Below are 19,773 nucleotides of genomic sequence, written 5' to 3'. Positions count from 1 at the left end.
ATCTATCTATCTATCATCTATCTATCTATCTATCTATCATCTATCTATCTCACTATCATCTGTCTATCTATCATGTATCTATCTATCTATCATCTATCTATCATTTATCATCTATCTTTTATGTGTATAAGTGTTTTGCTGTTGTATACCTGTGTATACAAAGCCCATGGAGCCCAGAAGAGGGCACCAAATCCCCTGAAACTGGAGTTAAAGTATGGTTGTTACCTGTCATGTGGGTGCTGGGAACTGAACCCAGGTCCTCTGCAAGAGCAGCCAGTGTTCTTAATCACTAAGCCATCCCTCTAGGGTTTAGAGAAAAATCTTCTATGAAAGGTATTTATGGGTGGGCCTTTAGTTACAGCATTTGGGAGGCAGAAGCAGGCAGATCTCTGTAAGTTCAAGGCCAGCCTACTCTACATAGTGAATTCCATGCCAGCTGGGGCTACAGGGAGACCCTGTCTCAAAAAAGACCAAAAAGGAAGAAAGAAAGAAAGAAAGAAAGAAAGAAAGAAAGAAAGAAAGAAAGAGAGAGAGAAAGAAAAGAAAAGAAAAGAAAAGAAAAAAAGGTACTTAGAAATGGAGTTACCAATCCTATGAGCTATTAATATGTATTCAGATTCTTTTATACGGGCCTGGAGAGATGACTTAGTAGTTAACCCATCTTAACTACTTAGTTATTGCTTTTCCAGAGGACCCAAATCCAGCCCCCAGAATCCACATCAGGTGGCTCATAACTTCCTGTAACTCCAGCTCCAGGGGATCCAATACCTTCTGGACTCCTCAGACACTGGCACACATGGTGGACTCTCTGTCTCTGTCTCTGTCTCTCTCACACACAGTAATAAAAATAGGACAAATCTTTAAGATTCTTTGATCAAAACTATATGACATAAACTCTTAAAAGCAGCAACTGTTAGGATAAGATCTAGAAACAGGCTGAAGTGTATGGGGAAATTTAATTTTAGTGAAAGTAGAATTTGAATTTAGAGGGGAAAGCCAGACATGGTGATGGAAATAAGTGATCCTAGTGCCCGGGAGGTGGAAGCAGGAGGTTCAGGAGTTGGTTATCTCTAGCAGCATAGTGGGTTTGGAACCAGTCTGTGTTATATAAGAGCCTGCCCCAACCTCCCCCTCCCCCTAAAAATAATCAGGGAAAAAGAAATTGGCATAATTGACTTCCAGCTAGAATAAAAGCAATTGAAGTCTCTCTCTCTCTCTCTCTCTCTCTCTCTCTCTCTCCTCTCCCTCCCACCCTCCTTCTCTCTCTCATATACTAGCATAAAGTTGCAGATTTGAAAATTAAAATGTAAAATAATAGAATACAAATTTTTATTCTGTGTGCTTAATTTTTCTCTTAAAAAGAGAGACCATCCAGATGGCGTTCAAGAAAAGTTGGATGGTTTTGATTAACAAAATTCTAAACTTCGATGCAGAAAAATGCATGACAAAAGTAAAAAACAAGTTTAGAGGAAATATTTGCAAGACAGTGTGACAAATAGAGTGTAATGTATTTATTGTAGAACGAGAGTTTGCAAACCATTAAAACACATCGGCCAAGCCTGGTGGCTTGCACTTTAGTGGCTGAGGCAGGAGGACAGCTGTGAGTCTGAGGTCAACCTGGGCTATATAGTGAATTCCTGGCCAATCTAGGCTCCAGAGTGATACTGCTTCTCAAGAAAAAGTGAACAAACAAACAAACAAAAAACAACCAACAACAAAACAAAACAAACAGAAAACAAACCAAATAAAATAAAATAGTTGCTAGGAGTGATGATTGGTTGGTAAGAGGCAGATTGTACGTTTAAGGCCAGCTTGAGCTAGCTAGATGGTGAGTTTGAGACTGAACTACATAGTGAGACCTTGTCTCTGGAAACAAAAACCAAACAAACAAAAAAGTTAAGCTCTTTTTCTGTGGGTCAGATCATGTGGAATCCTAGTATTGTTACCAGTAACCTGTTTGAAGTAAGGGAAGTTACTCTCCCAGCATCTTCCAGGTCCTTGAAATCCTCATCTGCTAAATGTAGACGAAATACTTTCTAACCATTTGTGTGTGTGTGTGTGTGTGTGTGTGTGTGTGTGTGTGTGTGTGCCACAGCACGTGTATGGAGGTCAGTGGACAACTTGTGGGAGTTCTGGGTCTGGGGAATCGAACTCAGGTTATCAGACTGTTCAGCAAGTGCCTTGACCTACTGAGCATCTTGCCAGTTCCATATAAGATTTTATGTTAACATTTTAGCACTGTAGATGATGTTTATTTTAGGGACACATAAAATTGCAAATAATAAATATTTCGTAACTGTAACTGGCCTCTTAGTGAAGTCAGGTAGCTTCTATTTCATTTGTAAAGCATCTCAATATTCTCTACTTTCAAATATTTGTATACTTTAATATGAGAAGATCCTTAAATTATTAAGGGGCTGGAGAGATGGTTCAGCAGTTAAGAGAACTGACTGCTCTTGCGGAGGACCCAACTTCGATTCTCAGCACCCACATGGCAGCTACGTACTGTCCTTAACTCCAGCTCCAGGGGAATCCAAAACCCTCTTCTGACCTCTGCGGCATTGCATGATACAGGTGCACTCATTTACATGCAGGCAATACACCCATACACATAAAATAAAAATAATAAATAAAATGTTAAAAAATTAAACTATTAAGTGTTTCATAACAGAATGCTATCTTTGCTGGAGTCAACATGAATCCACTTAGTTATGTACTTGGCCTTGTAGAAATGTTTGCTTTTCATTGAATTGTTTGCTCCTTCTTCACTGGGAAAGAATTCTGTAAGGGACTTGTTTTTGTACCTGAAGAAATAAATAAAAAGCACAGCAGAAGATGGACGAGACGGAGTGGGAGATAAAATTGGAATAGCTGTGATCAGTAAAAACCTTGGAAGTACTTGAGTGAGAGACTCATACACAAAATATGATAGTACATCTCTATGAGGAAACATCATTGTTCATAATTATTTATAAGTATATTAAAATGTAATGCATGATTAATTATTTAATGTATATTTAAAAATTAAACATTGACTTGAAACTGAGAAGAGCAATATGCTTTCTTCTTGTCTGTATGGTTCTGGAGCACCGTTAGGTGATTTCAGTAAGCTCTGTAAGTCCACCATCTCCTGCATCTACTATTGGATTTAATGTACATTAGCACATACTTTGTTTGATCACGGAGTTAGCACCATGGTGAATTTTATACCCAAGGCCATGAAGTATCCACAGAACTTTTGGTGGGTGGATACTCAAGTTGGTTAGAATAGCCATGAATAAGAGAAGTATTTGAGTTTTGAGATTTTGTGCGTGCTTCCCTCCCTCCTTCCCTCCCTCCTCCTTCTCTCCTTCCTTCTCCCCCTCCATTTCTTTGTTTAAAGACTCTTGCTATTTTTCTTCCCCTTCTCTTGATTTAGGAGGTTTCAACTACCCTTTCTACACTCAGTGACCCACAGACTAACAGTTTAGGACTTACTGATGGATGAGCCTATTTTTATTATTCGGTTTGGGGAACAGGGTCTCATGTAGCCCAGGATGGCCTTGAATTCAGTATTTAGCAGAGGGTGGCCTTGAACTCCTAATCTTCCTGTCTTTACCTACTGGGTGCTTGTATTCAGGCTTGTGCCACCACTCTCAGCCTCCCCTGGGAACCCACTGGGGCTGCAGACTCTCAAACCTCACTCCCAATCTACTGAACTGGAGTCTGCACTTTTAAAAGGCTCCTCAGGTTGTTCACATGCTCATCCACGTTGGAGGAGCTCTGCCAGATCAGATGGGTCCAGACTAAGCTTGCACATTTATCTATACTCTGGGAGTGAGGAATTCATTTCCCAGTCACAGGTTGAGAAGAGGTTTCTGCTATCCCCTTCGAAGTGTCTTTATGTCTCCAGGAGGGAGGATTGTTTATCTCAGGGTGGACAGTATGAGTCATGGGCAATAGTGTTTCCATTCCATTATTGCCTTACAGTTGCTGGTACATGGTGTCTCACCCATGCATTTTCTTACTCATTCCCCTAAACAACTCAGCAGAAGAGGGTTAACTAAGACAACAGTTCAGGAAGAGGATTAGGATAGTGGAAGGAGTTTCCTGTTCCAGACTAGATATACAATGTTAGAACCGAAATTCAAACCTAAGTCTGTGCTACCCTGATCGAAACTTTTGATTTTTTAAGTAGTGCTATATTGCTGCCCTTCTACTTGGAGCATTTTCCTATGTGCCTGAGATTTTTTTTTAAAAAAACAACAACAGGCATGTATAATAGATGTTTGTTGATATTTTTGGTGATTCTGAAGACTTTTCCTTGATTCTGCTATGTAAATATCTAGAATAAGGTCCCATAAAAGTATAAAATCTTTGTAACTTGGAAAATATGAGGGAAGAGAATTCATAGTTTTATTTAAATAAAAACTTCTGAAATGGAAGTGACCCTCAAATTGTTAAGGGTAATCATCATCCTCACCTTTGTCCCAGTGACCTTCAACTGCTGAAGTTCCCACTTGTCAGCTGCCCTCATGGAACCCTCCTCCCATCACTGTACTTTCTAAGTCCCTGACTCCTAAATCACCCCTTCTCAACCCTGGTGGACATCATGACCACCTCCAGACCCTTTACAGAGTGTAGATGCTGAGGTCTTTGCTCAGACCTTCTGAAGAGTGATCTTTGAGAGTGGAGCCTAGAAATCTGTCTATGTAACCATCTGCACAAACAGGTTTAACTGAATTAAAATGATACTATCAGCACAATTTTATTTCAAAATTTTGAACAAGTTCAGAAAAGGATGCTTTGTGTCTGCCCTGCCATGGAATCATTTTCTGAGGGGAGGTGCAGATCTCTCAAGGAGGATTCATCACCAGTAAGGTACTGGTTTTCTGCGGTAGTCACATATGCAGTGGGACCCAGAGAACTCCACCTTGCCCTTTGCCAGGGAATCATGATCTCTGCAATCCAGGCTGTTTGATCCAGTTGCTTCTACCTCTCAAGTGCTGGGATCCCAGGCTGTGTTCAACACAGCTAATCCTTTACTTTTTAGAGTCTACTGCACTATCTGTTGCTTCTGAAACCATTGTTATGTTGAATACTGAGACTTTAGTTATGATGTTGAAAAAGTAACATCTTGAAAATGTTTTGACAAATCAATTTGACTTCTATGCTATCTTCTTCCTGAGAGAATTAAAAAAACTAAAACCATCCCAAGAATCTTTTGAGAAGGATAGTTCAAATAAGCTATTACATTGCTGATTTTGGTTTTGATAGTTAATCCTACTTCCTCTTCGTCTGGTTATTAGCAAATTGGATGTTTTGTTCTGCCTTTATCCATGTCTATTGGAACTGTTTGATGTTTTCCACCCATACAGGTTCTGATGACATCTGTTTTACTCACTCTTCTGCCTACACACCTTTTAATGGATGAGCTGTTCATTCACGGGCATAAAGAGAGGTGATCAGTACAATGGACTAGGGTTTTTCCATTACATTTTAGAACCACAATTTAATTTATACCCAATTTATAGCTTTCTCTTTGTTCTAGAGAACTATCAAAATTATCAACTAATGTTTACTGAAAACGATGTTTTATAAAGGATAATATTAGAAGCTTGTCTACAAATAGTTAATCAAACAAAGGATTTAGGGGAGCTGTTTTTATAGATGCTAAGGGATCATTCAGTGTAAGCAAGGCACTGTGCTCCTTAGCTATCTTTCTGTCTCCATGGGAATTAACCACTTCTCTGCAGCCCTTCTGCCTTCCAATTGCTGTCACTGAAAGGAAATTTGTTCCTCAGCTGGCTAACTGCTCTGTCTTTGAACCTCCTAGTTACTGATTCTATGTTTTTCCCTAGTGTTTGGCAGAATGAATCAAGTCCTTTGCCACATAACCTTCAAAAGCATGAAGAATTTCAAGCTTCAGGAACTTGAGGTTGCCACCCAAGCTTCTCATTTCAAACTATGAAATAAACTCCTCATAAAAATTATTTTCCAAAGTAGACATACAAAGTCACATCAAAGTATATCAGTGAGAAAATCAGCAAAGACCTAAACCATAATCATAGACAAGGGACAAGGTCCATCCATATTTTTATTTTTATTTTTTTAATTTATTTATTTAATTTTTTCAGACACAGTCTCCCTGTAACCCCACCTGGCCAGAAACTCACTATGTAGACCAGACTGGATTTGAGCTCACAAAGATCCTCTTACTTCTGCCTCCTGAGTACTGGGACTGAAGGTGTGTGCCATTAGGCCTTTCTCACACTTTTTTTTTTAAAGGATGACAAATTTCATGTTATGTAGGGAATAACAAAAATATTTTATTTTTGACTATGTGTATATGTGTGTATTGTGTGGTGGTATGTGCACATGTGAGTGCAGGTGCCCATGGAGTCCTGAAGAGGGCATTGGATCCCCTGGGCTGGAGTCACAGTTAGTTGTGATCCACCTAGTGTGGGTGCTGGAACTGAACTCGGGTCCTCTGTAAGAGGAGCATGTTCTCTTAACCACTGGGCCCTCTCTCCAGCCCCATGTGAGTTTTTCAAAACCATGCTTCATATATGAAGTGACAGAAAAGGAGAGTGAGAAAGGGAGGAAGGGATGGAGAGAGAGAGAGAGAAAGTGAAGAGCAAGAGAGAACTAGACGGAAGAGGGGAAGGGAGGAGAGAGGGAAGGGAAGGAGGACCCTGGGGGACCTGGACTTCACAGGAGAGAAGCGTGGGTTGTGTCCTGGATTTCCATGTAGATGGGAACAGCAGTCTTCTTTGCCTTTTAGGCTGCTGAACACAGGATGAGATATCATGAAAAGTCCAGCACCTGGCACATTGTATATGTGGATAAATGTTAAATCTGTGCTTTTGTTATTGCAAGTACTAAAAAAAAATATTTTGGAATGAATAAAAGAAACAAATATTTAAAGAGTCAGTGATTCCAACTCTAAAAAATCTTTTATTTATTCTTTGACAATGTCACACATGTATACATTGATCATATCCACCTTCAGCTCCCTGCTTCCACTCCCTTGGGCATCCCAGTATACTCCCTTCCCACCTCCATGTCCTCTCCTTTTTTCTTTCTTTCTTTCTTTCTTTTTTTTTTTGCAAACTTCTGAGTCCAATTAATGCTTCTTCCTGGAATATTGACTGAGCTTTTGGGCTTAATCTTGTGAAAATACCATAATTACAGTGAGCTCAATGGTCATGTGACCATGCCATAGGCAGAAGGCAGCATGTCACAGTGCTCCTCACCACCCTCCAGCTTATGTTCTTTTACTTTCTCTCCCGAAATGTTCCCTGAGCCTTGGTGTGGAGAGTTGATATAGATGCCCCTTTCAGGCCTGAGCACTCAAGAGTCTTATTCTCAAGACTTCAATCACTTATGAGTCTGTGGGTTAAAGTTTAAGTGTAGAATGAGGACAAATTGTGGGGCAGGGTTTTGGAAGGGGTGATGGATGGGTTAACCAAAACCAAGGATGCATGAAAACCATTAATCTGTAAGATAATTAAAAATATAATTAGAAAAGAAAAAGTTTGAGCACAGGTCTTCTCCACACTTTCTAAAGCCAGCTGATTTAATTAGGTTTAATTCTTAACCTTTTAGGTAAATTTATCTTTACATTTTATCTGTGTGATTTGCTGAGGATGCTAGTGAAAGAAATCAGAATCTACCAAGAGAGTTGCCCCAAATGACTAGGAATTGAGAGTCCTAAAAGACAAGTCTAGATCCATAAAGCTCCTGCAGTGAATAAATTCACAGTGGCATCTGATGAGTATTTGGTGTAGTCAATAATCATTACAATATTCAAAATTAACTCTGTTCTTTCTGTCTGATAGACGTGTGCAGAAAGATTTCAAATCATGAGGCTTTAGCTTTGGCTCTATTTCTGCATTGCCCATTCACACATTAAGTTCACACATTAGAGTTTCTCTCTAAGCTGTTCTTAGAGAAGTCAAACTTTTTTTTTTTGACCTCTAAAGGCTTTCAGAGGCAGATTCTTCTTGGCAAATGATAATAAGGTGTTTCACATTAATAACTTATTTCTAAGGGGTTTGTGCTACAAATTTCTGCGCCTGGGCATAGAAACTAAACAGTCTCCTTGGTCAAGGCTGAGGGAGAGCAGGAGTTTTGGACACCTGATATTATTGCTGATAAATATTTTAGAAAAACTTCTGAAAGGTTACAATAAAATTCCATGATCTGTTGTGGTTAGTTTTAGGGCAGAGGGTAACAGACTGTAGTGAATCAGTGATTGTTGCAAATTAACTCAGTCCAAAAAACAAATTCCCGAGTTCCTAGTCCTCTACCTTTCTTTGCCTTTAAGTTGAATTGATAATGACCTAGTACTTTTGAATTCTTTTCTATATTGATACAACAATAAACAAAATCAGAACTCTGAATTTTTCCAGCGTGAAATGGTAACTTATTTCTTACAGAGCTAGGAATTGAACCCAGGGTTCCGTGCATGCTAGGCAAGTGCTTTTTCATGGAGCTACATTCCTAGCCTTTCATTGTGAAAGGAAATAAAATCTAAGAGAAGTCTGGTTATGTTTCTCATAGTGTGTTTGAAAATTCTTCAGATGTCTTAGACCTTAGTTTCCTCTGATGGAGAACTTACAGAAAAATTGGACCCTATTTATCCAAATCACTGTTCTAGGCAGTGATAAACTACAGTGTACTTGTACTGGCTTTTGAGGGCTTGTTTTTAATTTTCAAGAAATGTTTGCGTGAAATGACCTCACATTGGTAGTTACAAGTTGGCCAGGATAGGAGTATTTATAGCCCACAAACAGGTTGTTAAACATTTACCAGCACATCATTATATATGGATATTTGCAAGGAATCTGTAGCATACTTCTTTGAAGATACTAAATGCTTTCATTTGAGAAGACTGAAGTCATTTATGCTATTGAAATTCTGAAGTTATTTGATACATTTTGAGGATTAGAATGTCCTCTGTTCCTTTAGACAGTCCTCTCTGTTCAATGAAGATCTTACCAGAAGCATTCTAGATGTCATATGCAAGAGAATTAGAAAGTAATATAAAAATCTAATACAGAACAAATTTTTAAAACAATTCTATAATAAAGCTTGTAAAAATAGTTGTGTAATGTATTCTGTTTTTATCGACCATTAAAAAAAATCAGATGAAGCAAGAGTTCACTTCAAGATGTCACATTAACTGAACTGTTTTTATAGTATGGTTTCAAAGAAGGTCAGAGGCTAGAGGAGAGACCATATGATTCTATAGCCTTTAATTTCTTTTTGTAACCATTTTTGATTTTTTTGGTTTCTTTTCTATCTTTATTTTCCCTCCATTTATTGTATAGAAGATGAATCTATTTTTATAAGATATTCACTTCTTCTGTTGTTTATTTGACCCTCGGAGAATTGCATTTACTTTAGAAATATGTTCAGCATTTAAAAAACCTTCTAATATGTGCTAAACTGTGAGCCTATTAATGATGTCCTTACTGACAAATTCTAGGAAACTAATTTTTAGGGTTCTGCTCCTGCAAGGATGATTTAGGGCTACAATGGGGTAGAATATCAAGCAAGTAGAAACAATTAGTACCACTAATGTGTTCACCGCCCCAGGAGAAGGCTCATTGATTAAAAGGCCCATCTGTTCCAAAGGTGTTTCCACTTACCTGCACAGCAGTTTGTGAGTCAGATCAGCTCAGTGACTGGGTTGTGTGTGCAGCCTTTGTCTGTGTCTCAAAATAATTGTTTTATTATAGTGTCCTTGAGAAATGACATTTTATGTATAGATACTTGATATTCAAGCAATGTTTATGAAAATATGTATACAGGGATATTTACTTTGGGATATTGTCACCAGTTCAAAGAATGTACTTAGTGGGCTATATATATATATGTATATATATCCACATATATGTATATATATGCATATGTATGTTTGCACATAATCAGCACGCCATATTTGTGAGTTCTGTGTCTGTATGTTCAGTCAACTATCAAAATATATTTAAATTTATTTATTTATATTTTGTGTATGAGGGCTTTGCCTGTATATATGTAAGTCTACCCCATGCGTGCAATACAGTGAGATCAGAAGAGGGTGTTGGACTCCCTGGAACTGGAGTTACAGACCAGTTGTTAGCTGCCATGTGGGTGCTGGCAACCAAACCTGAGTCCTCTGCAAGAGCAGCCAGTGCTGTTAACCCTTGAGTCACCTCTCCAGGCCCTCTATCAAAAGATTTTAAAAATCATCTGAACTGAACAAGTACAGACTTTCTTCTCGTCACTGTTTCCTAAACAATACTGCATACCAAATATTTACATGGTATTTGTCTTGTGTTAGACATTACATGTCATCAAGATGACAAAGTATAGAGGAGGTGCACCAGTTATAGGCAAATACTATAATTTATTACATAAGGAACTTGAACTTCCTCAGATTTTTCTATCTTTGGCGGGTTCTGGAAACAGCCCCTTTCATTCATTTATTCACTGTACATTCATTCCAAGTGAATAGGGACATATTTTAAACAAAATTTTGGTGTTGGAAGGAGAATAGATTCATCTCAGTGTGAGTTCCAGCTCTATTTTGAGGATGAAACATGGGAGATGCTATTACTATAATCAAAGTATTTCTTTTTAAAATTTTATTTATAATGATGTGTGTGTGTGTGTGTGTGTGTGTGTGTGTGTGAGTCTGAGTGTGGGAATATGTGCTTGAGTGCAGGTGCCTGAAGAGGTCAGAGGTGTCGGATCCTGCTGGAGCTGGAGTTACAGGTGATTGAGAGCTGCCCCATGTAGGTGCTAGTAATGGAACTTAGGTTCTCTGCCAAAGCAGTACAAATTCTTAACCACTGAGCCATTTCTCCAGCCCTGAAGCTCTTTCCTAAAGTATGCTTAACCTACTTATTTTTTCTGAACAGCGATGCTACATTTGTGTACAATTTCACAATTTACTACCCATTTTCACATCCATTGTCTCATTTTCCATTAGTAATTTTACCTTTGGTGTGGATCTTCAAGCCGTTGAGCCGGTACTGTGTCCACTGTCAGCCTGTCTGATATTCCCAAGAGGAAAAGTGCTATAGCTAAAAAAAAATGTAGGAAAGCAGATAATACTACCTTTACTTTTATCTTTTCGTTTGGTCCCGTTAGACCTACTGGGCCTTTGAACTTGTGCCTTAAAGTCTCCCAGGCTATTTTACAGTATACATGTCTTATACATTAGGAAACATTGTACCTTGTCTTCTGCTTTTGACATCATTTACATGTTAAACCTAATGGATGTATTTCTGGGGTGTAAAATGTTAGCACTTTACTTTTAAGGCATAGAAATTTAAGTTGCTTTTTACTGATTTATTTATCACGTTATATTAATACATAACTTCAGCAAAGAGTAACAAGGACAGACTTAAACTAATTTGCCTGTTCTGGTTCAAAATTTGTGTAGTTATTTCTGCCTTCATTAAAACTGTGGACCTTACCATATGGGTCCGAATACTCAGCACTCGGGAGGCTGTAGCAGGAGTGTGGTGTGAGGCCAGTCTGAGCTGCTTAACAAGAGCCTGTCTTAAAAGAAGCTTGTGGATCTTATTTTTGAAATGTAAAAATTGTTCTTATCTTGTTCTAATGATAATGAATAATGAAATAATGATAATGAAAATCCAATCAGGTATGTTAGTAATTCTCTATAGGTGGAAAAAGATAAAAATGTGATCCAACCAGGCTACATAGGATTCATGAGGTGACTGACTGCTTTTTAATAACTCCCTTGACTGATGACTGCTGTGTTGAGAACACTGAATACTAATACCTATAAAAATTATGGGGAAATTGACTCATGAGAAAGAGTACTTCCTGAGTTCTTCCAGGGAAATCAATTTCTGTATACACGATACATTTCAAGACTGGGAACTCGGGATTCATTATGTAAAGATGACAATGAATTTGATAGGAAGGAAAAGTAGATGGATGTACAAACACCCATCATGCTTTGTGATGCCCTTTGCTTCTTGTTGCTAGGAGTAGAAAAGCGAGCTTGAAGTTGCTTGTGCATCACCAACTACATCCGCAAGGAGTGACGCACTGACCAGCTGCAACCCTGGGAAACCTGGGGCTTGGTCTTTCGTGTAAACACTGCAAATAGGAAGGCAAACGTCACCTGTTTTCCAGCCTGTAGTTCGTGCTCTTTCCCACTGCAGAAAACTAAGTTCTGATGAAAGCTGTCACTCCTTTTTTCTCTCTCAAATAAACTGAAGGCTTACTGCACGGAGGCCCATTCACACTCCACAGCCTTCAACTGAACCTCTATTTTTGGATTAAGGGTTCTGAAAGCGAAGTCTCTTCAGAATCCATCACTTAACCTCTACGACAAAAATAGTCCAAGAGAACCGCTTGTCTGGAGAGGTTTTGTGGTGACCATGGAGATGGATCTTCTTGGTGGGAATGAGCTGTTTGCAATCCCTCTGCCTCCACTCTCAAAGAGAATGAATTTCCGTTCCAGCTTGGGGATGTTGGATAGGGCAACAAGCCACTGAAACTCCTAGTTAGTCTACATGGGATGCAGACCTCCTGGACGATGCCTCAAGTTCCCTCTAGCAGGTCACTCCTCCCTTCACTGTTCCAGGAAGGTCTTCAGTAGCTTCTGCATCTGCGTCTCAAGGGTGTATGAGAATGGGGTTTTACAGCAAGACCATTTACTTACCATTTACTTATGATCTCATTGAATTATATTTATTATGCCCTTTCTGTATTAACAGCCTGCAGCTGAGTATGGCTGATATACTAGGGTGCTAGATTGGATACCATTTCAGGACAAAAAGAACGTGCAGTCTTAGGAAGAGAGGGAAGAATCAAATAATCACACTGATTCCCAGTACAGTCTCTGCACTCGTGATGATCTTCAAAACCAAGGGATTTGGTAGTTTTTCATGGTTAGAGGGGTGTGAAGACAAAAGTGTGTGTGTGTGTGTGTGTGTGTGTGTGTGTGTGTGTGTGTACAGAGAACATGATGGGGCAAGAGCTCTGTGTTTGTGGGAAGTGTGCCTAAAAGACAGGAGTGATCTCAGGAAGTTAAAGATCTGATAGAGAATTTTGGCCTATACAATTATTGATGGTTTTTTAGGTAGTGATGGTCTGAAGAGAGTTGTGCTTCGAAAAGATAGCTCTGGGGGCCACCAAGGTGGCTTAGCAGACAAAGTGCTTCCTGTACAAGTCTGATGATGTGCATTCAGTCCCATGTCAAGGTAGAAGGAGAGAACTGATCCTACAGTGTTGTGTTCTGACCTCCACATGTGCACTGTGCCCCCCCACATCATCACAGACATGTACACAATAATGATAGCAATAAAATATATAGAAGCTAATACTGGCTATAGGAGAGACCAGAGCTGAGAGGAGGCCAAAGAGGAGGAAAGAATAGTCTAGTTTAGAATCCTGAAGCTGGATGGCGATGTGTCCAACATTCCTTCATTGTTGCCTCACTCCTGACATAGTTTGTGTGCACGTCTGTGTCCTCCAGACTCCACATTCTTTGAGTTTAGGAATGATGCTTTATCTGCTTTTGGGTTCCCTAAAGTCTCTTATACTGGAAATTGCATATATACACCGAACAAACACTGCTTTTAACCAGCATAGCTCTTCTCCATTTCATAAGATGTGTCAGCAGGCACAAAACGCCTCAGTATTCTGACTGTAGCATCATGCATTGGTCTAATTTATTCCCAAGGTTGGAGGTAGAGAGGAGGTGCACTTTCCTTTTCTGGTGCCTTGATTCTTATTTTTCTATGTTACTATGTTCTATGTTTTGATATAAAGGTGTTTGTTCTATCTTCATGTTAACCTAAAGCATCATTGTCTCCTGACAAATACAGAAGACATTTTGGGAGAGTTACTTTGAAAGGAATTTCCTGAGGTGAGACATAGAAGCCATAGTGGAAAGTTTCTGACCAAAAAAAAATGGGGACTTGCAAACAAGTGAGCGAAGCAGAATAGGGAGTGAGGGCCTGTGGCAGAACTGAAGGGAACATGCTATGCCACACTGCAAAGCATTCCCGTGCAAATGCAAAATTAACTGCCCAACTGAAGCACCTGGAGGTCAGTTTGACCGAATGACCTGAGTTCACTAGCTCCCCTTCAAGTGATAAAATGGAAACTTGCTGGGCATGGTGGCGCACGCCTTTAATTCCAGCACTGGGGAGGCAGAGGCAGGTGGATCTCTGTGAGTTCAAGGCCAGCCTGGTCTACATAGTGAGTTCCAGGACACCTGGGGCTACAGAGAGACCCTGTCTCAAAAAGACCGAAAAAAAAAAAAAAAAAAAAGGAAACTCAGAGAATGAAAAAAAACATTCTGCATACTTGTCTATTCTTTGGGTGGTCCAAAGCCCACTCTTTCCAGTGACTCTGGAAAGATGTTGCTAGGGTAAGGACCAGAGTACTTCCCACAGTCCAGTCTCCTCGGACAGCTGTGTGAAACAGCTTTTTGTTCCTATATCCTGCTTGCTCTCTTTCTCTCTCTCTCTCTCTCTCTCTCTCTCTCTCCCTCCCCCTCTCTCCCCCCTCTCATTTTTCTCCATCTTCTCTCTCCACCCTCTCATCTCTCCATCTTACTCTCTCTTCTCTTTCTCTCTAGCAGTTTCCTCTGAACCTCAACCAATTGTTACAGAAAGGGAAAGCATCAAGTGCATGCTTTTCACAGAATGGAAGAAAGTTTTTTATTACTTTTAAAAGTAGAAGCCAAAAAAAATCTCATGCCTCTGGGCCAGTCCCTAGGGGGGCAGTTTTGTTTGAGACTTTCCCTCAAAGGGAAAAAAACTGAGTTGGATTATATAAATAGCTCTGACCCTGTTCCCACCTGATCCTTAGATTAGGATTAGTACAGATTACCGAGGACACAGAAGGACATGCTTTCCTGTGGTGAGCAGTCACTGTGGTCAGAATCTGGAGTCTCAGGCAAAGAACAGATGGGTAGCATGTTTCCAGGAGAGAAATATTACATTTCTTCTTTCAGTCTTCATGATTTTAAAAATGCGAGCAACCTTTCCAAGGCAGAAGTTGGGCCTATGGTATGAATGACGCAGAAGGGAGCTGAGCAGCAGGGTTAGGGAAGGCCACGTAGCTGCCTTGCTTTGCAGTTTCCTGGATCCTTCCAGAATGCAATAGAGTGCCACAGAAAGGGACAATCATGCTGGAATTCTGAGCCTTCAGCAATACTTCCCCTCTTTGGGCTTCACTATGCCACTGTCTTAATGGAAGTATATGTCTCCCATGCTTTTCTGGGGAGCTAAAAACAGTAAATTAGATTACATATGGCAAAGTACCTCACAATGCAATAATAATAATAATAATAATACAAAAATAATCACACAGCACTCAGCAGTAGTTGCTATTTTCCAGGTACTGGTCTAGGCGTTTGCACTCGTTATTTCTTATCATTGTAATCTTCCCGATGATGTACAATCTATTGTTGTCTTTAGGATTTTACCTGGGGAAAGGGAGCCGTAGGGAGCTGAAACAACTTGCTGAAGGTTGGCCAGTAAGATTTGGTGCCAGGGTTTGAGCCCACACAGCCTGGCTCCTTTTTAATTTTTTAATTAAATTTAATTAAATTTTAAAAATTTAAAGTTTTAAATTTTTATAGCACAATATAGGCTTTTTAACTAAAGCAGATGGCCAGGATTTAAATCAGTTTGTCCATCTGAAAAATGGAGATGGATAACAATACTTACCTTTAGATGTTTGGTGAAGATTAAAATAGAAAACAAAGTGCAGTATTTAATCTATAGGGACACACAGTGTCTTATCAGTTATTGGAGGTGGTGCATAGCCTGGTTGGACAGCCATAACAAAATGCTACACATTGGATAGCTTAAACAACTGAAATTCATTTTTTTCACAGTTCTGGAGGCTAGAAGCCCAAGATCAAGACCTCTGCTCCTGGCATAGGGGCACACCCATCTTGCTGTGTCCCCAGGACTTTCCTCACTGACGAGGAGAGATTTCTGGTGTCTTACCTTCCTGTGATGACAAGTATTAACAGAGTTTCCACTCTTAGGACTTCTTTGAACCTTAATTACTTCTTTAATGGCCCTGTTTCCAAATGCAGTCACAGTGGGCCTTAGGCCTTCAACATAAGAATTCTGTGTGGACATAGTTCTATAGTAGGTAGGCGTACTGGATAGCCTTAGCTGTCAATTTGATATACCTGGGCTGAGGAAGCCTCAGTTGGGGAATTGCCTCTATTGGACCAGCCTGTGGCCATGCCTGTGGGGCATTTTCTTGATTGTGGAATGATGTGCGAGGACCCAGCCCACTGTGGGTAGTGCCTGGGCAGGTTGCTCCGCGTTGCATAAAAAAGCAGGGTGGGCCAAGGGAGCAAGCCAGTAAGCAGTGTTCCTCCATAGCTTGTGCTTCAGCTCCTGCCTCCAGGTTCCTGCCCTGAGTTCCTGCCTTGGGTTCTTTCAGTGATGAACTGTGACCCAGGAGATGTAAGCCAAATACCCCCCTCCCCCCAAAGTTGGTATTGGTCAGAGTGTTTTGTCATAGCAATTGAAAGCAGCAGGGAGAGAGGGCTGGAAGGATGGAAGGGTGGGAAGGGTGTTTGGAGTGTTCTACTGTCCACTTGTCCTTCCTGTCCCAGGAAGATTTCTTAGGCATCCTTTCTGGAGGGAGAAGTTGTTTTTTCATAGTAACTTACTATATGTAAGATACACAATGTGTGTTTTAGGCACTGCGCTCCATTTGCCTTCTCCTTGCCATTATAGACTGTTCTCTATACCATCTATTTTTGGTCTTTCAGGTGAGCCTGAATTTAAGTACATTGGGAACATGCATGGTAATGAGGCGGTTGGACGAGAACTGCTCATTTTCTTGGCCCAGTACCTGTGCAATGAGTACCAGAAAGGGAATGAGACCATCGTCAACTTGATCCACAGCACCCGAATTCATATCATGCCTTCGCTGAACCCTGATGGCTTTGAGAAGGCAGCGTCTCAGGTGAGTGCTGGGCAGGTTGGATCTGGCCTGCATTGTCTTTTGGGTATTTTTGTACATATGTACTTATCTACACATAATGCCATCACACAAAGCCTGCAGACCATAGAGAGTGCGAGAGACATTATTCAAGTTGCTCTTGAGAAAAAAAATTTATAGTATATAATGCATGAGCTTCTTCGGCAGAGGCTGGGAATGAGAAATTTTGTAAGTACAATACTATTTTAATAACCTTTTGTTGCACTGCTATAAATAACGCTTATTAGTTCATGGTTATGACTAGGCAGATTTACTCCTAAAGATCTTTAAGTATGAGAAACTCCTACCGCACACTGAAGCTGGATGACTTGGTGTTGTAGCGCCCTCTACTGAATTCAAGGAAGAATGACTTTCAACTAGACCAGCGTTTTACTGATATTTAATCTTTGCTTCTCTATGAAGATCAGGAAAGTTAAAAAAAAAGAAAAAGAAAGAAAAAAAGTACTTTAGGTATAACAGTAAAAATAATTTTATAGGTTTTAACTGTTAGGTTGAAAAAACAAATGGCTTTTAAATAGAACTTATGTGTGTTTCCTATACAGTGTTGGGGATGTTTATGGGGTAAAAGGTGAAGTTTTGATACATGTATATGTCATATAACATTTAATCAGAATAATCACATCTGTGTCCTCCTGTACCTGTCATTTCTTTATGGTGAAGATATCTAAAATCTTCTAGAATTTTGAAGTAGAATGAATTCACCTTAAGCTTTTAATATTATTCTTTTGACTTTAAAAATCAGGTTGCTGTGATTTACAAAGGTGATGAATATTTTACTTAAATATAATTACAGAGTGGTGTGTTTTGAAGCAGGTTATCTATGATCAGTGAATTTGTACTGACTTTTTTTGAAATCTGGTAGTAGCACTTATATAATAATAATGTTTATTATTATATTATTCATTAAAAATATTTTCAAAACGCCCATAACAAATACTTTAAACTTGATACTTTCATGAGTATACCGATAATTAACTAGTGAACACCAGGTATGGGAAGATATTATCACAGATAGTAAATGATTTTTCTAAGCATTGATGGAGATCTTAAATAGGTAATGACAGTAATAATAGATAGCTGATGGTTTTTCTTTTTTATTTCTTAGCCTGGTGAGCTGAAGGACTGGTTTGTGGGTCGAAGCAATGCCCAGGGAATAGATCTGAACCGGAACTTTCCAGACCTGGACAGGATAGTATATGTTAATGAGAAAGAAGGTGGTCCCAATAATCATCTGCTGAAAAATCTGAAGAAAATTGTGGATCAAAATGCAAAGGTAGCAAACACAGTTTTTCTGGAGGACCCTGCAACCCCGGGAATATGTTTTGGTGTCTTTATCAGAATGAATGACATAGAATGGAGTAAGTCTTGAGTGGGAAGGCTGAAGCAACTGGAGTCTGGAAATTAGCTCCTGAGGACTGGGGATGAAGTGTGGAATAGGAGTTTTAGGTGGGGACAGAAGGGAAGAACCCAGCTCTAAGTCTTAGAAAGTAGCCATGTGTCTCAAAGAAGCCCTTCATCACCTCATTTGAACTTTGTCTTTGCCTGAATTTTCTCCTGTGAAACGCCACATCACCTACCCTTCAAATCCGTGCTGTTTCTTTCCCTGCTTCATCTGCCTTGGATTAGATTGAGGCCTCCTCTGGGTCCTCTCCGCCACTTTGACAGCACTTCCATCCTTTCCTCAATGGTCCATGTCAGCTTCTGTATAAGATTTCCCAGGTCCCTATCTCTAATTCCTTCCAGACCTCCTGGGGACTCTGTTTTACCCCTTCACTGGGTCCTCTTATTGGATGGTACCTAGGACATCAAGCTCAACTTACCCAGAAACAAGTCCTTCCCTTAGAAACAACCACTATTGTTTCCTTCATCCTGATCAGCAGAGCCTTTGACTCTGTCTGTGCAGTTGCTCACCAGCCATCAGTGCTTTGGCCGCCTGACTGCTCTCCCATCTCTGGTCTCCTGCTATGAGGTGTACAGTTGCATCCTATTCTTTCTTTTCGTTTTTATTTATTTATTTAGGGTTTTGGATACAGGGCCTCACTATGTAGTAGCCTAGGCTGACCTTGAATTTGAGATCCTCCTTGTTCTGCCTCCCGATTGATATGATTACCAGGCTGTGCTACCATGTCTGGCCTTTAAAAATAATTGATTTCCTTGCATCCTATTTTTGCTTTGTATCTAGCCTGTCTCAACTCCATTCAGTCATCTCATAGTGCTCCTAAGTGGTCTTCACTTACAAATTTTAAGCACTTTTGATTAAACATCTTACCAGCACTTCAGTATCAGAAGGTAAAGTGAACACCCAATATGGCTGACTAATGTGATTGTTGAGATTCTAGGTGAGTTACCTTGGATCAAACCTTGGAAAGTTATTTAATACCTCTGTGCTTCAAGTTATTCAACTGAAAGATGAGACAATAGTTACATTTGCCTCCCAGCATGGCTAGAAGCGTTGCATGAGCTAATACATATAAAGTGACTTGAGGTCAGGACCTACAGTGCTTGTCTGTATCAGGGTAATCTCCAATACTCTGCTTACTTGCCTCAGCCACACAGATACATGTACATACCCACTGGCCACCTGGTAAGCTCATATTATAAATTATTTGAGCAAAGGCATCCTCATGTGGGGAAGGTGGAAGGGCACTGCTGGGGGCAGCTCTGCGTCCTTCTGTTCAGGTAACTCTGCTGAGCCAATGACTCCTACAGCCTTCTCTAAGTGAGAGCTTGGAAAATACATGCCCCCCCCCCCCCCCCCCCCGCTTCTTTACACCCCCC

At 40.0% G+C, this 19,773-nt stretch overlaps 1 protein-coding gene across 1 annotated transcript in view; it reads left to right on the top strand.

Moving 5' to 3' along the window:
- Cpe (carboxypeptidase E) overlaps positions 1 to 19,773 on the top strand; it is a 127,255-nt gene that overhangs the window by 76,979 nt on the left and 30,503 nt on the right. The window contains exons 2-3 of the mRNA XM_008824952.3: positions 16,763 to 16,959; positions 18,101 to 18,268. Coding sequence (XP_008823174.1) covers positions 16,763 to 16,959; positions 18,101 to 18,268 — 365 coding nt within the window. The remainder of the gene's footprint in view (positions 1 to 16,762; positions 16,960 to 18,100; positions 18,269 to 19,773) is intronic.

The sequence above is a fragment of the Nannospalax galili genome, unplaced genomic scaffold (assembly GCF_000622305.1).
Source record: "Nannospalax galili isolate Female #2095 unplaced genomic scaffold, S.galili_v1.0 scaffold109, whole genome shotgun sequence".
Lineage (NCBI taxonomy): Eukaryota > Metazoa > Chordata > Mammalia > Rodentia > Spalacidae > Nannospalax > Nannospalax galili.
This window is presented reverse-complemented; position numbering and strand designations above follow the sequence as displayed.